The following is a 16,188-nucleotide window of genomic DNA, read 5'->3' on the forward strand; positions in this document are numbered from 1 at the left end:
ACTCGCGTATGATTCACTTGTAGATTACGGTCTGTCTACGTTTACCTTACAAAGTAATGTGTCATGGTTGCCGACAAACATGAGACAAGGAAGTACAGAGACCATCTTTGCGCTGAAAATATTTATCAGTTTTTATCGCTCTTACTGTTACTTGCTCTTTCCTAACTCTTAAGAAACGAACAACAACAGTGGAACTTCGATTTAACGAACCTATATACAACGAAGTCCTAGATATAACGAACACTTTGGCTGTTTTTTCGAAAATTCGTTTAATCGAGATGTTCGATATAACGAACAAATTTCCCAGTCCCTTGGCACTTCGTTAAATCGAGGCTCGACTGTATGCCAGTATTGTACTATTAGCCAAAAAGATTAAGTTTTTCTTTTCTTGCGAAGAATAATTTGCATGCTAAGAAAGAGTTCCAGCACAGGTTAAATGTAAGCTAATCGTCAATTGAGACCTAAGTGCTGCGAGTGTCGAGTCCAGGTATACGAGACAGAATTAAAAACTTCAGATGAAAGAAATACAAATGCTGACCTGGCCGGTCTGTTTACTAACCTGGGATGGAATCTCTACAGAAGGAGTAGGAGGACGTGGAATCGGCTTCTCTACCTTCACCAAGAACTTGAGTGGTTTCTCAGGCTCTGGTGGTCTCTTAGCCAACTCAATCGCATTAGCCACCTCTTCTAACTCACGCTGTCGCCGCTGCTTTCTCTTCACAAATCCTCCTTTTCCACTTGATTTTGGTTTTGGAGCTTGGATTCTGGGCTGAGTCACAAAATCTGGTAATGAGGCCTCCAGTTCTAACAGACCCTGATAGGTATTTAAGTGGTAACTTTTGACATTAAACTGTTCAGAACCGCGGTCTAGAAACACGCCAACACGCGACATGGGAGCATAGGTCTGGGAGTCATAGTTGGAATAGTCTTGTACTATTTGCCGTCGCTCTAGTTTGCCTTCCACTGTTCGCCGTTTTTCATTTAGTTTTCTGACAGCTGGAAAAGAAACATACCGCAACTATTATTGCACTGTTCAATTGTACTAGTACAGTACAGTGCAGTACAGTACAGTTAAAATCCTCCAGACGGTAAACCTGTTAGCATGCAGTTGCACTGGCAACTACACAGTCGACCAGTGTAGCGAAACCACTCTCATCTTGTTTAAAACTCTTTGTCTGCTCAATGGAGACTTTTGATAATTTAGCGATATTTATCCAAGGGCCTCGTTTGTATGGACGCCTAGACTTCACAAACAGCATCTTCTTTGTCAGCGTAGTGTTGGGACAATGGCAAACATGATCAATATATTTTAAATATTGGCTCCTAATCATATTTCTAAGAATGTTGTTTTTTGTTATGTGTAGAATGTCTGTGTTTAGATCGGCGAGCAACAAAAGGTCCAATCTGTAATCTAACTACATGTACATATTGTACTTCTAACATCTTTATTTTCACTGTAAGTTTTTAATATATGAAACGGTGCAGTTTCCTGGGTTTACTACATAAACCATAGCCACAGCTACACACTATCCAGTAATTAGTAAAATCCAACTAGTGGTCTATTATCAATACTGCGTTCTAATTGGTTGAGCTACTACTAGGCTATATGTTATAGCCCTCTAGTAGCCAAAAGCGCCGGCTTTGAAAACCAAAACAATGGCGGCTGAATCGCACTTTTGCTTGCTAAAGTTGTTTTGTCTCGATATTTTTGACCAACTAGTTGGATTTTACTAAGACAATAATTATTATTCCTCTCGCCCTCATGGCCTCTGAGTCAATAGTCCATTCGGCCTTCAGCCGTGTGATGGGCTATTGAGTCAAGAGCCCATTCGGGCTGTTTATTAGATATACATGTTTAGTTATAAAGAGCCCTAAAGAATTTGTCCTTAACAACGTATATGTAGTTTATCAAATCTCAAGTTGTCATAAGCAAATAGTTATCATAGATAAGATCGTTGTGAGGTTAAGAGGCACTGTAATTCTGGGCAGTCAGCACTCACTTTTAATATGTTCTGTTTGAATTCTTTGAAATTTTTTCTCTTTTTCTTGTTGTTTGTTCGACCTAAAAAAAGATAAAACAGACAAAAAAATAATTTGACGAAAATTATACCTACCATCCTTTGGACTTAAAAGCCATGTACCATGCACAAATTTTGTTTACGTGCTATGATTAGCGATCCCTGTACTTTCCCGGATCATTATTCACTGGTTAACAATCATATTAAGGTAAACATTTTTGTTCGGTAATCAGTTGCAATTGTTTAGTTAACAGTATTAAGTTTGCTATTGTCCTTGCTCATTCTGCCAACATCTTGCGACACGGATGACACGGAGCAAAGAAAAGCAGTTGTAGGAGAATATTACGGATCTGTTTCAGTTGATTGGTTCAACGCGTAGCTATGCTTCCTAAGTTCGACGTCTGACTCAACAGACGATCCTGGGTCGACCCAAATTAGACAGTGATTAGAGTTTTGTGAAAAGTTAATATCGACGTTTGTCCTACGCCTGATAGAGAATATCAAGGAAAACATAGTTACATTCAAGACTTCAGCAAACTATAAGTTGTGTTTCATGAACTGACCATAATCTATCAAGTCTCTTGGTATTCAGTTCTGCATGGTCCTCTTCTCTCTGTTCAAGAATTCTCTTCAACACTTCAAGTCTTGCTTCTTGTAATCTTAGCAAAAGAAAGAGAACAACTAATTTGAGGGGGGAAATGCATACTTCTGTTAAACGAACAATAAGATACTCGTAAGTAGAAACAAATCCTGTAACTAATTGCAGGAAGATACATGTATGAAAGAGTTGAAGGCAATATTTAAGGCAGATCTTTTCAACACTGGCAAAACAAAGAATGCGACTCTGTAGCGACTTTGATTTTGAGATGTTTATACAGTACAACAACACTTGAATGGCCAGTTTGTATGATTTTCATAATATACTTCTTAACTAAATTTTAATAATTGTCAATTTATAAATAACTGATTTATTCAGACGTAAGAATCTTGTACCACAGCTAGCCCATCACATAGGCTAATGGATATATCTGTTTAAAAATCCGATTATTATATCATAATCATTTTTGACAGTTGCGGATAATGACAATTTTGCAAGATCCTCACTTTTCAATCTCTTGTTCTCTGAAAGCCCATTCTCTTCTCTCTTGTTCATCCATCATCTTCTTTCTTTTTTCAAGATTTTCTGTATCATTTAGAGCTGGAAGAGTTGCCTCCCTAAAAGAGAACAAGTATCAAGCAAAGATTTTGTAAATTTACTGCCTTCAAAATTTCAGGGGTACGTATCTGTTCCCTTCCTATCAGCCAATCACATAGTAAATAAATGCTGCTTCAAACAGCATATGGGCATACTGCAATGTCAGGAAAGCATGTGCTGCACTACATAATTTACTGTTTACATGGCTTTTGTTACAAAGGGCCTGATGGACAGGGATTTCCCCTGACTATAATAACCTGTATACAGTGTACCTAGGCTGCTTTCAGTTAGTAGACAGAAACATGTTAAAAGCACATAGAAAAAGGGGAAAGTCTTTCAAACAACTTACCAAGCTCGTTTAGCTCTGGCTCTCTCAATCATCTCAACTTCTGCTAATCCTGCTGGCAAACCATGACCTACAGGAAAGAATCTACATGTACACATCACATTGTTTTTCACCTAAGAATACATAGCTTGCATTTGCAATGCTGAAAAGGTATATTGCAAAGACTGTTAGAAATCTTTTGAGGAGCCCACCAGGCCAAACAATACAAAGTAAGGAGATTATACTGTGAATTGTTAGATATTCTACAGCCAAATGTTATGAATGTAATCTACTGAAAAGATTAATTTCCTGCTCTGAAAAAGTAATATAAAATCAGGATAAAATGTCTGACACAGAGCAAAGAGTTTTATGCCAAAAGATTTTCACACTATCTCAAAGTCCCAATCATCTGATCTACAAGTAGATTATCAGTCAGGTGCTCATCCCTTCAATGGCTGTTCTGGACCTACCACTTGAATGTATACACTGCTTTCCAAAAATTAAGGATGTGTGATGAAGGATCACCTGACTGATATGCTAGACCACAAACCTGAGGAAAACAGGATCTGCAAGTCTTCATACTCGAAATTTTTTTTTTTGCGTGAACCACTGTAACCCGAGACCCTGATAAGTCTTGATTAATTTCTGAGAGGACCGCATTAAAATTGTTGAGACCATGAATTTACACTGTGCTTACACCTGTGAGTCACAAAATAAGCGAGCTATCTAATAACAACCTAAAGAACATTCATTCTGTAGTAAGACACTTTCCAGTACACATATAAATATGTACTGTGTACAATGATCACAGGATGTAGCATATATTATTACCATAGGAAAGGGTTGCCAGTGTGAGCAGTTCAGGTTGTGAGCCCGGTCGTACCACATACTCTGGTGTGTAAGGGTCTGTTTGTGTTTCACTATCCCTGTAGTCTGTTTGCACCTCTACTGTACGTGTAGCTGGGGTTGGAGGCCTCTCTGCTTCCAATTCAGGACCAGCAAGTGGGTCTAACCTAAAAGACGGTGCAGTAAATATATAAGTTATTATTTAAATAAAATTAATGTATTGATCATCACTATCTAAATAAAGAAATATGGTTTCTTAAGTAAGAAAGACAGAACACACACAAAAAACGTAGACTTCTGCTCCGAGTCAATTTAAGCAAACTTATAGTGGAGCTCTCTCTGAGGAAAAAAATCCCGTGGAAGCTATGCTTTTTGCACCAGGCAAATGTGAATGTCATAACCGGCTATACTGTAGTACCTAAAAGACGACTTTAAGTATACTAGAAGTATACTACATTTACCAAGAGTATACTTTAAGTTTACCTCAGTTACTGTAGAACACTGTATAGTTGTAGTGGCCATATTTTGGAGTATACTTGAAGTATAACTGCTTATTTTCTTTCCAGGTGAAGTAGAGTTTAAGTATACTTAAAAAGAACTTCACAAGTGGCATTTTATCCTGGTTGCAGGATGAAGTAGGAATTAAGTACTTTGAAAATATACTTCTGCGAAGACAAATTCTATTTTAATTAGAAATACACCAAAAACTTCATAGGATTCTCTCTTTCAGGGCAAAACGGATGTGAAGATACTAAGAAAAATACGAATACATTTTGGTTTAACTGTGACATTAAAACAGATGCAGACAATTATTCATTTTTGTAAGCATGTTCAGACTCTTATATTGGGGTGATACGTAGTACATTCTTCCAAAGCAAGAAGAAAACTAGTGTTGTAGCCAGGCTAACAAGTGATTGACTGGCTAAAATAATAGTCACTAAGATGTGAATTTAATATCAGTATGTGTTATGCAGTGGTATTGCCTTGCTTTGCATTGTACATGTAGTATAAGCAGCATTTGTTAATAGAATTCTTGTGTTGTTGGAGAGGAATAATTCATCTCCAGCAACACAATTAATGCATGGATCAGTATCATTGACTTAACTTTGCTGTGTTAAGTATCAAAATGTTCTAAATTTCAATAGACAGCATGCAATAACCTCTACAATGTAGTTTGAACAAAAGTGTTGAACAAAGTAGTATGTATCTTACCTGGATGACTGAAGAAGGACATCTGGAGGAACTTGCTGCAAGAATGGGATGATTGGTCTGCGAAAATACTTGTATCTGTCTTGGCCAGAAACAGGAACATGAGGATAATCCTTGGGAGGAACTTGAACTGTTGGATCATAATTAAATCTACACAGGGAGAAAAGGTGCAGTTTAAATGAAAATTACAGTAAAAACATTCAGTAAAAATCTCACAACTCTAAAAAATCCCTACACTTGGATTTATCCCCTAAAACAATAATTACAGTAATATTATACAGTCATACATGTATATATAATTTTCTGCAGTTTTAAACAATAAACCAAATTTACGTGGTGTATCTGATGAGAGCTTCTCTGTTTTGTTCCGCATATCCCCTCCACTGTCGAGGAATAAATTTGGGAACTGGGTCTGTTACTTCCAAGTGAATACTGTATCTTGGATAGTGGCGCAAATCGCTAAACATGGTCTTGAAGTGTGGTACCCGTTTCTGTGGAAATAACACCCAAAAAAGAAAAACATCAAAACATACAGGTGTGTACACTGTAAAAAAAAACCCACACACATAAAGTTTTTCTTCCAAAAAAGAACATAATATTGTGAGCTACCTGCATGCAAGTTAACCAGGTTGTGGAAAATAATCTGTCTTCCAAATTATTAAATTCTCACAATCTCTTTGGCAGAACTTTTGGATTGTTGTATTTATTTCTTGTGATTTTTCAAACAAGTAAGTTGATTGTTTTGGTTATTTTTTTCATGCTGCTATTACATTGTAGGAGTGGAGGTTTAAAAGCCATGGCTTTAGGAGTCAGGAGTCGTCGCCTATTAAAATGACAGTGGACAGCAACAACTTCAGTAAAGTTACGAGTGGTTTACATGTACAGTCCTCCGCACTTTTTAATAAGTACATGTACTTACAATTCTGTCAGTTCCGGTGTGGGCCTTGAATGTGGATCTGGCATGATCCCTGTCACTTGACAATGAAAACAGAGGATCTAAAAGAAACAGGAGTTTTCTTTGGATTGAGTGAACCACCAATAAATATAAATGATTCTAACCTCAAGTAACCTCAAGGTCGGTAGAAATTTGCTAAAATGATAAAAACAAGGACACCATAGCCATTCTGTCCTATTTTGTAGGAATTTGGATTCTTTAACTTTTGATTCCAAACACTTGGTTGAAGGAGTTTACTTTTTATAACTTTCCACTTCTAATTAAGAATAAACATTAATATTAACGTAAAATGCAGCAAATTGGTTTGGGTATTTGTAGAAAGTTTTATATATGGAATAATCGATACTTTTACAGGAAACGGTAAACAACTTCTTTCTGTCGTTTATATAGCTTAGCCAGGGTAACTGATTTCCTAAAAAAAGTCTGAGAATTTCTCACCGTAAAGATAGTCATGAGTCCTAGATGGCTGCAATTTTCCGTGTGTTACTGTTTGCGTCGAAGACATGGTGATCCCACCACAATAATTTGCTACATTCAGGGAGAAAAATTGCTTTTAGGTTCTATCAAAACAAGATGGCCGGCGCGAAAGTTACTTTGCAAGTTGCCATAGTGACCAAACAGTTTACGCACTACTAGAGCCCATGCCCGCGTGATGATCGAATTGTTGTCATATCAACACAGTGCCGTTCAAGATCGTTCGACAGATCGACTGAAAACTAACAATTCAAATACCGTATCTGTTGTTGCCGACATGACTTACGCTTCTCAGAATGTAATGCCTTTTGTAAGTGAACTTAGAGCGACGGGACATGGAGAAGTTTGGGATCACACAGATGAAAAAAAGTTACAACAGTTTGGTTGGAGATGCACAAATACAGAGAGTTCGTACAACACAAGCACTCTAATAGGAAACTGGAATGAACAACGATTTGATATAAACAGGATTTCAAAACCAAAACCTATTCCTTCACAGGTAAGATACATGTAATAGATGTAGACACGGGCTAACACATTTGTATGAACCATAAAATAATGGACGGATCAACTTAATTTATTCTGGCGGTACATACGATGCCAAGACCTCTCATAAGAATTTCTATTTAATTTTCCAGTATAATCATTACTTTGAGACAACTTACGGTTCTGGATACAATACAGTCGATACTAATAAAGTACCAGAATCCTTGAAGCATCTTGAAGGTAAGTAAAAGTTGTTGTTTTTGTTATGCCTAAGTACAAGTCTATTGCGTGACAAAATAATAGTGGATTGTGTTACAAACGCCATGACCCGCGCTTTGTCCTTTTGTTGTCTAGTGGGCTGATGATGGCTTTAAATCAAACCGAAATACTTTCACTTACCCGCCAACCTTTTCCTACCATTTGGGATTTTTTTTCCAAACGACATAAAAATAAAACATGCAAAGCCGTCTTATCTTTTTTCTAAGGTAACCAACCGGTGTATTTGAATCCGCAACAACATAAGCAACTGGGAAATGGCAGTATGTGCTGCTGGATCAAGTATCACCTGATTAACAAACCTGAGGCTGGCTATGCGCTCATTTTACCCCCCTCTCTCTGTTAGTGCTTCCTTTTACTGGTATTTAAATTTACTAGAAGCTCCATGGAAAGGAAAGAAGTTGTAATTAGGATTTTTGTTCACACCTGAGGATGGAACTTGGTGCCTCCCACATGGAAGGCTATGCACTAACCAACTGTGCTTATCCTTCCTTATCACGTGTTGCACTTATTTCATTGTCACACTCAAAACAAATTCTTGATCAACTGGTTCAAATTTAATTCAAATTCATGATCAAATAAATTTTAAAAAAAATTGTTTTGTTTTTGCATTTTAGCAAGGGAGCCAACTGCATTTCCAGGCCATCAACCTGAGCTTGACCCTCCACAGCTCAAGAGACAATATAATTCATTGTTAACTACATCCAGAGCTGCCTTTGGTGATCCTAAACCGACACAAAAATAAATTAAAGACAGGACATGATACGGATTTTTAATGAATTTTTGTACAATTCCATCAATTGAACAAGGGTTTTATTACAAACGTATACAAGAAAATGTTTTTCACCATCAGAGCTAATGTTTTTCACCCTTAAATATGTCCATATCTTGCAAATATTTGTACAAATTTTCAATTGTTTTAAAAATAATTTTTTGCAACATGTAAAAATGTAGCTGCTGGTTCTATTAAAATATACAACCTCATTTTTTACATTAAGATACGGTAAACACAAAAGTGAGAAAATTACAATTTCAATAAAGGGCAAATGAAAACTATACCCAAGCGTTTTTTAATGGTTTTGTTTAGAAATGTTAATATCAACATTGTCTTCTTGCCTGCACTAATAAGGGCACACGTATTCATGAAAAATACCAGACAGAAAAATGAAGTGTTTTTGTTTTTCTGAACTCTAAACAGTCACTCAGTTTCATGTCATATGCTTATAGGCGTAATTCTTTCAAGGTGTAGTCTTTTTGCCTAATCCTGCCTTTGCTCTCATGAATAATTGCAATCCTCTTGATAAAGGGGTTGATTCTTGTTCTTGTTCTTTTAGTTTCATCTCTGCCATATCTGCCAGGACATTGGCAACTTGAAATTGAATCTGTTGGCATCTGAAATATTGCAAGCACCTTAATATTAAAACACAGTATATGCAATCTTCCACGCAATCTGGAGTGGATATGTTGTGGTTCAATTAAGTTTTCTTTTCTTTTGTTTCAAACTCATTATCATACATTACCATACCCAAAAACATAAGAAAAGAAAATTTAAACTAAGGATAAAATTGAACCACAACAGATATTTCTTTACTACTGACGTCATGACACTGTAGTGGCAAACAACTTGTACAGAAGTCATTTCCCCTCTTTAAAATTTTGATTTCTAGAAAAGTGTCAACTTGCTTGGGTAGTTCTTGCAACTAAAGGTACATTGGTCATCTTCATAGCAAGTTACAATATTTATACTGTCGTATTTTCCTTATTTTGCATGCTTTCTTGAGACTCTTGTCAGTGGTTCTAATGGTATTATTATTCATGTTTTAATACCATTTTAGTTTTTTAAATGCCTTGCTATTGAATGTGCTTGACAGAGCAGATCTTCCAGTTTCATGTGCAAAAGTGCTCACAATGAAGGGCTAGCTGTTGCTAAAATTTGAAGTTGCCGGGGTATTCAACTATTATTCCTCAAGCCCGAATGGGCCCAACTAGTTGGTCAAAATTAATATATCGAGACAAAACAACTTTAGTTGTAGTTACAGATAGACTTGAAGCTCTTGTTTTGGTTTTCAAAGCCGGCAGTTTGCGCTACTAGTGGGCTATAACAAATAGCCTAGTAGTAGCTCAACCAATCAGAATGAAGCATTGATAATAGACAACTAGTTGGATTTTACAAAATGTACTAATTTATAAGAGGGGCTGGGAAGTTCTTTTGATTGTATTTTCCTTTCGTGTCCTATAAGAGTAGCCGGGGAAAATCTCTGGCCCCTGACTCTTAGCCAACAGCCCTGAAAATGTGTGTGCAAATACAGAGAGCAGGGTCTGTGAAAACTCTGAGACATAGGACTTGTATTGGAGTTTCACTCTAGATTATGGGCTCCTGACAGTGGTTACATTGTACAGTAGTTAATTGTGTTGCTTGGTTAAGTATCATTACCTGTGCATGTAGAGGTCCAGGTGATCTGATGTAGTCAGAAATGCCTCTATCCAGGTTAGATTAGCACAAGGGTCAGACATAATTACATAATCATCATGCCTCAGTGTCTCCTGAAAGCTGTGTGTCATCTCTTCAAAATTGGAATACTGGCTGTTTTTCTTTCAAAAATAAACAAACAAAAAATAATAATATTTTCACTCTTTCACACTGTATTCCAAAACATTAATAGTCCTTTTTCATTCCATTTCATAGTCTGTTTGTTATTTTGTTTCATGACTTTTATACTTCTCTATCTATACTGTAAGTATGGGAGTGTTGAGTGCAGTACAATCTATCTGTCTTATGTGTGTGGTATGTTTTAATACATGATCACTATAGAGCACCTGCTTTTCCAACATTTCCTTCACATCATCATGTTGTCTTTGAAAGAGAAAATCTTTTTTCATCTAAAACAGCACAATAATAAGAATATTATTATTATGATGATATGTTAGGAGAGAATTTGTTAAAAATATAGACGTTGCATTTTATCTACACTTTTAATTATTATTTCTTGAAGGTCCTGACCTTATTAAACCATTAATATTTTACTGTTCAGTTTCATTTCCACTGGCTCATTTTACTGCCTTTCAAAACACTTGTATCAAACATCTGACTGTAATCACTTCAGTACACCACATAATGTTTGTATTGAATTTGCCATTTCCTCATTAAATAATCTGGAGAAGGACAGCTTCATTGTACAAAAATGTTAAGAGTACATCTTCTCTCCAAATGCTTTTTCTTTGCTGTTTCCTCCATTTAAGTTGATGTTGTAACAGAGCATTTTCTGGTTACATATGAATTACAAATGTTGGGAACACATGCTGGTATAAAAAGCTAATTAAAAGCAACAAACCCAACAAACTATATTAAACTCTGGCACTGACCTGTAACACAGCTTCTTTTTCTTGTCTCTGCTGAGTTATAAACTTCTCAGTAGCTTCATGTATGTTCTGTAAACAACACAAACCAAGTTATTTTGTATAAAGGGGCTGTAGCTGAAAAGTAATAAAAGAAATAGTAATTATCATAGGAGAATAGGACTTCAGAGGAAATAAGAGTCAGTACGACAGTTAATCACTTATCCATAAAAAATTTGTCTTCACAAACTGAGTTATAAAATTATGAAGGAAAAAATATATATACAGACCATGATTATGATGCCGATAAATAAATTAGTAAAGATAAAGTGTCCCAAGAAAATGAAGATGACAGTAAACCATTGGCTGTAAGGCCTCTTGTCAAGATCTTTTTGAATCTCAGTCCAGCCATCTACCTAAAAATGAAGTAACTTGTTAGAGGAACCTTTAACCTTTGAATTACGTTATTAGCTGATAATCAAAAAGCTGACTACAGGCTGAAGGTAGGAGCAAATTGGAAGAGACTACATCCATAATTTCTTTTCTAAAGAAGTAATTTTTGATCAACTAAAATGTTTCTCAAACCATTATCATCAACAACTCACACTTAATCCTACTCAGAGAAATTTAAAGAATAAATTAAATTGCCATAATGATATAGACTGTACTGGCCTTGCATATCATGCTTTTTACTTTTAATGGCCTTTAAAACTAGAAGAAATAAAAAAGTGATAAGAAATCCAGTGCTTCAAGTTAATGCAGTTTTGCATGAACTTGCAAGAAGACATCAAAAGACCAGGCAGATTAGGGTAGCAGAGGAATAACAGAATGGCTGCCAATCTCAATATTATTATTTATTCTCCTGTGTTTATACCAGCTGCCCATCATAAAATATCAAAGGCAGTTGCACTTACAGTCACAAAGGTGAAGAGGGTAAGCATAGCTGTACTGAGAGTTCCCCAGTTTTCTTTGTCACCAGTGTCTTCTTCATAACCAAAAATATAATAACCAACAACAGCAAAGAATGCCATTAGCATAGTGAGCAGGATCACCACATTTAGCACTGAATTCCTGATTGTATCAATCAATGCAGTGACCAGAACCTGTAAGCCTTCTATGAAGGATATGGTCCGCAATGTGCGAGCAGCTGCAAAGGAAATGCATGCATTGATGTGTAAAATCCAAAAAAGAGCAAGTGGCCTGTTACTCAGTCTCCAAAGTATAGCTATAAAACTTGACACAATATTATATATCATGCAACATTACCCAGGGGGTTACCTGTGTAACTGGCCAAAGCTAGGGTTTTCGATAAGGTTTTAAGTAGGTGACAAAGGCTCTGGAGTAGGCGGAGAAGCAAAAAACTAGCACCACAGGCACAATTTGGAAGCGCCAAAAGTGCATGGTATTTTACTAGGGGGGTCTAGGGGCATGCCACCATTTTAAAATTTGGGCCTCTTAGAATGCATTTCTAGCATTCTGGAGCAAACATTAGAGTGTTTGAACAGAACACAGACAACATTAAATTTTGGCTTTTTGGGGTCTTTTTTTTTTTCAAAGAAAAGTAGGCGGCCTCAGTTCACGTGAAATAGCTGGTGAATTTTGCTGGCCACTGGCTGTTATTGAGAACCCTGCAAAGCTCCATGAGTCTAGCAGGGCTTTGATCTAGCAGTACCTGGTGGCCTTTGGTGCCTAGAAATCTTAGTTTTTTTTATATAAATCATGCGCTGGGTACCCTGGATTTCACAATTTCAGAGCACTGGGTTCCCATCAATTTTTCTTAGAGCACAGCCTTGTCTTAAGGCATGATTTTGTCTCTGTGCCACAGAGGATTATGTTTTGACAACATTAAATAGCTTGTAGGTAGGTGTTTACTATTATATAAGGGCTGTTTTGTTTTATTTTTCCTGGAATGGATTCATTAACTTGTACTGACAATATCATGACAAAAAATTAAGTTTGTAGCTTTCAGAGAACAGAATTAGAACATATTTTCAACATGACAGAGCTATCTACACTGAAAGTAACAGAAAATGGGTACCCAGTTTTGTTAATACATTTTAAGTACATTTTAAGCCACTATGGGGACAGTAATAGAAAGTGTTCATATTATAATTATGAAGGGTCCACAAACCTCTTAGAAGTCGTAATGGTGTAAGAATCTTATCTCCTACATTAAGTTCATCCATGATGACCTGGACATATGACAAGGCAAGTATTGAGAAATCAAATCTGTTGTAACTGCTTTTCCAGTATCCTTTAGGTTCAGCATAGAGTTTCATTAGAAATTCCATGGTGTATATTGCCAGGAAGAACTCATCCAGTGCTTTGAACACGTTGGTGTGTGCTTGCTTCCATTCTTCCACTGTTTCAAATCCAATGACCAAGGAATTGAGGACAATCACGCCCATGATAAATCCATTGAATAAGGGACTCTGCCAAGAAACAAATCCCATTTTTCAAAACACATGTTAACTATCCAAGGCTGTGCTCAAGAAGAGTAAGAGGTGCCCACTGCTATGAACCTGTGAAATCCAGGGTGCCCAGCATTATGATTTCTATAAAAAAAGAGCTAAATTATTCTCTAGTTACCTGGGAGCAAATGTTAGGGGCTGGGGGCTAATGGGTGCTGCTAGAGCACACCCTTGTAAATGTCACTCGATCTGTATAAGCACTTTAGGTGCCTCCAGCCTTCTTTTCACACAAAGTGTCCATGATCAGCTGTTAGTCAAGGTTTTTAGAGCCACTATTAAATGAGCGACAGTGTGACCTGCATTTCTATAAATTCTCTACATGTACTGAGGTTTGGGGATTTAGGGTTAGGATACAAAGCCTATAGAGAGGCCCTGCCAGGGTAAATTCCGACAAGCGACATGGCCCAAAAAGTAGCGACAGCGTGTAAAATGAAATCGCAACAAGTGACAACCTCCCTCACCCAAATTGCGACAGTGACAGTAAAGCCGACAATAATCGACAAACATTTATAAACACCGACACGAGATGTTTTAAAATTCAGACAGGCGACATGGGACCACCCCCCCCCCCCCCCCCCCCCGGCAGGGCCTCTTTTGATATTGGTACAAATTTACAACCACTTGAAAACCTTGAACGTGTACGGGCAGCAGGCTATCTAGTACGCTACACATCGGTAGTGAACTCTAAGCCATCTAACTATGATCTACTTTGCATTTAGTTCAAGTCAATTCTTTATCTCAGGTAATTTTCGTTTTTCTTTTGTTTTTGGGTATGGTAATGTGTGGTAATTTAGTTGAAACAAAAGAAAAATAAAAATTATAATTACCTGAGCTGAGCTAAAAAACTAACTACAACACATTCAGTATTGCCTTCACATTTCCTACATCTGACTATGTTTATCAAAATATCGTACCGTTGTTATTTTCTGGATGTATCTGTGAAACTTTTCATCTATACGACGCCTTGAACCTTTTCGTCTCCTGGCAGAAATAGTAACTCAAGTTAAGCTTAAGGTGATTCCATAGTAAAAGAACGTAACATAGATTTTAGCTAAAACTTGGTACACTGATGTAACAAGTCAAGAAGATGATAAAAAAGTAATAAAAAGTGGGGGTCACCGTGCTCGTTTTGACGTCACAATGCTGACAAATACGGCTATTTAGGACCCTTTTACAAAAACCGCGGGCAGCGCAAAACTAGACAAAAAGGAGAGATTTTTTCGATGATGCATGTGACATCACACAGAATTTGACTTTTATGTATTGTTTATCCACTTACGTACCAGAAAAATGCCCTTTAATGCCCTTGTTTTTACTTCACGCTCCAAAGTAGAATTAAATTGGACGCGCGCTTTTCGACCCGTGATGGCTCAATCCGTACAATTTAGTAAAATTGCCAAAAAACTGAACATAGATTTGTGCCAATTTTTTTCTCATCGAAAGGAAGCACTGTCCTTATTAAAATCATGAAATAAAAAATGGGGGTCACCGTACTCGTTTTTGCGGTAGAGCTGCAGAAAGTGCGCACCAAACGCATTTTCTCCGATTTTTGAGAGAGGACTGGGGCGAGTTTCAAAATAGAATGTATGTGAAAAGGGGAAGAAAGTATTAAAAAGTCCGTTTTTACAGAATTTACATCGAGATATCACATTTAGGACACAATGTGATAAAGAAAGTGTTTAAATGAAAATCAAAGTGAGTAAGCACAAGTTAAACAACCACTATCGCGGTTCTCCGAGAGGAGGTCGAACTCAGCAACACGCGTACTGCTTACGTTATGCACATTCGCAACACATTGAGTCTCACCTCGGCAAGAAACAACAGCAAGCAAAAATTCCAACAGCGTTTCTCTTCAGTCAACTTCATTTTAATAATATTACTTCACATGCTCTTTTTTACGGTGGCCATCTTGTTATGCGCAGTAAGAGATGCGCAGTGCAAAACTAGGGAATCACCTTAATTGCGTTAAAAACTCGAAAAAAAAACTCATGGCCCCTCTTAAAGGCGGTCGAGAGATTTACCGTAACAACTCAAGAGTTGCTTGATTTACGTTTGGAAACATAGTTTTCCATTCAGTTCGTTAAAAGTCCACGATAAAAGTTCCTGCAGGTCATCTGATCTCTGGATATCCCTTTCGTGCAGCAAGTGACAAACAAAATTACGCCACAGGAGAGCTCACCAAAAATCATGACAGGGTAGGGGTGCTTAAAGTTGTCAAGATGGTTTAATTTTTTATATCCTTAAAACCCATCATTTCCTCATGGTGAATCGTTGTGTTTTAAGATTTGATAATTATTGGCGGAGTGTTTTGACCTTTTTGTTGCCAATATATAACATACATGTCAGATATCTTCCATCTGCGCACTTTCACTGACCCTACCCTAGATAAGTTTCCTGTTATAGAGTACTAAAGTGTGACGTCATAAAAATGAAATTTTCTGAAATTATGGGATTTGTCAGGATATTCTGAAAGAACAATGTCCAAGAGGCCTACTTGCCAAAAATGAGCATTTGGGGACAAATTGTCTCTGAGATTGTAGCCCAGTTATGCTTACAAAACTCCATACAAACCCTTCTAAATTTTTTTGGGGTCGACC

General features: G+C 37.0%; 3 protein-coding genes across 3 annotated transcripts in view; 1 reads left to right on the plus strand and 2 right to left on the minus strand.

Moving 5' to 3' along the window:
* Positions 1-7,126, minus strand: part of LOC140950058 (cilia- and flagella-associated protein 91-like) — a 13,995-nt gene extending 6,869 nt beyond the window's left edge. The window contains exons 1-10 of the mRNA XM_073399221.1: positions 6,987-7,126; positions 6,513-6,589; positions 5,927-6,084; positions 5,597-5,743; positions 4,370-4,551; positions 3,563-3,629; positions 3,123-3,233; positions 2,582-2,677; positions 2,001-2,062; positions 560-996 (exon numbers count right to left, since the gene is read on the minus strand). Coding sequence (XP_073255322.1) covers positions 560-996; positions 2,001-2,062; positions 2,582-2,677; positions 3,123-3,233; positions 3,563-3,629; positions 4,370-4,551; positions 5,597-5,743; positions 5,927-6,084; positions 6,513-6,589; positions 6,987-7,053 — 1,404 coding nt within the window. The 5' untranslated portion in view covers positions 7,054-7,126. The remainder of the gene's footprint in view (positions 1-559; positions 997-2,000; positions 2,063-2,581; positions 2,678-3,122; positions 3,234-3,562; positions 3,630-4,369; positions 4,552-5,596; positions 5,744-5,926; positions 6,085-6,512; positions 6,590-6,986) is intronic.
* Positions 7,127-7,214: 88 nt separating this feature from the next.
* On the plus strand, positions 7,215-8,660 carry LOC140950060 (cilia- and flagella-associated protein 68-like). The gene is made up of 3 exons (XM_073399223.1): positions 7,215-7,521; positions 7,661-7,748; positions 8,402-8,660. Exons 1-3 carry the CDS (start codon positions 7,300-7,302, stop codon positions 8,527-8,529), a joined length of 438 nt encoding a protein of 145 aa, XP_073255324.1. The 5' UTR covers positions 7,215-7,299; the 3' UTR covers positions 8,530-8,660.
* A 155-nt stretch (positions 8,661-8,815) lies between these two features.
* Positions 8,816-15,730, minus strand: LOC140950059 (cation channel sperm-associated protein 3-like). Its single transcript, XM_073399222.1, has 9 exons — positions 15,613-15,730; positions 14,506-14,572; positions 13,252-13,552; positions 12,035-12,267; positions 11,411-11,536; positions 11,148-11,213; positions 10,602-10,664; positions 10,219-10,376; positions 8,816-9,176 (listed from the first exon to the last, which is right to left on the minus strand). The coding sequence occupies exons 1-9, from the start codon at positions 15,651-15,653 to the stop codon at positions 9,023-9,025; spliced, it is 1,209 nt and encodes a 402-aa protein (XP_073255323.1). The 5' UTR covers positions 15,654-15,730; the 3' UTR covers positions 8,816-9,022.
* Positions 15,731-16,188: the final 458 nt, after the last annotated feature.

Source organism: Porites lutea, chromosome 10, assembly GCF_958299795.1.
Source record: "Porites lutea chromosome 10, jaPorLute2.1, whole genome shotgun sequence".
Lineage (NCBI taxonomy): Eukaryota > Metazoa > Cnidaria > Anthozoa > Scleractinia > Poritidae > Porites > Porites lutea.

What these genes read in the sequence shown, in the direction of transcription:
- LOC140950060 (XM_073399223.1), top strand. Translation starts at nt 7,300, where the DNA reads ATGACTTACGCTTCTCAGAATGTAATGCCTTTTGTAAGTGAACTTAGA. An exon ending in CAAAACCTATTCCTTCACAG is followed by an intron (nt 7,522 to 7,660) that starts GTAAGATACATG and finishes TTAATTTTCCAG; the next exon opens with TATAATCATTACTTTGAGAC. An exon ending in ATCCTTGAAGCATCTTGAAG is followed by an intron (nt 7,749 to 8,401) that starts GTAAGTAAAAGT and finishes TTTGCATTTTAG; the next exon opens with CAAGGGAGCCAACTGCATTT.
- LOC140950059 (XM_073399222.1), bottom strand. Translation starts at nt 15,653, where the DNA reads ATGTTTCCAAACGTAAATCAAGCAACTCTTGAGTTGTTACG. An exon ending in TTATCGGCATCATAATCATG is followed by an intron (nt 11,214 to 11,410) that starts GTCTGTATATAT and finishes TGTTGTTTACAG; the next exon opens with AACATACATGAAGCTACTGA. An exon ending in CTGGACCTCTACATGCACAG is followed by an intron (nt 9,177 to 10,218) that starts GTAATGATACTT and finishes GCAATATTTCAG; the next exon opens with ATGCCAACAGATTCAATTTC.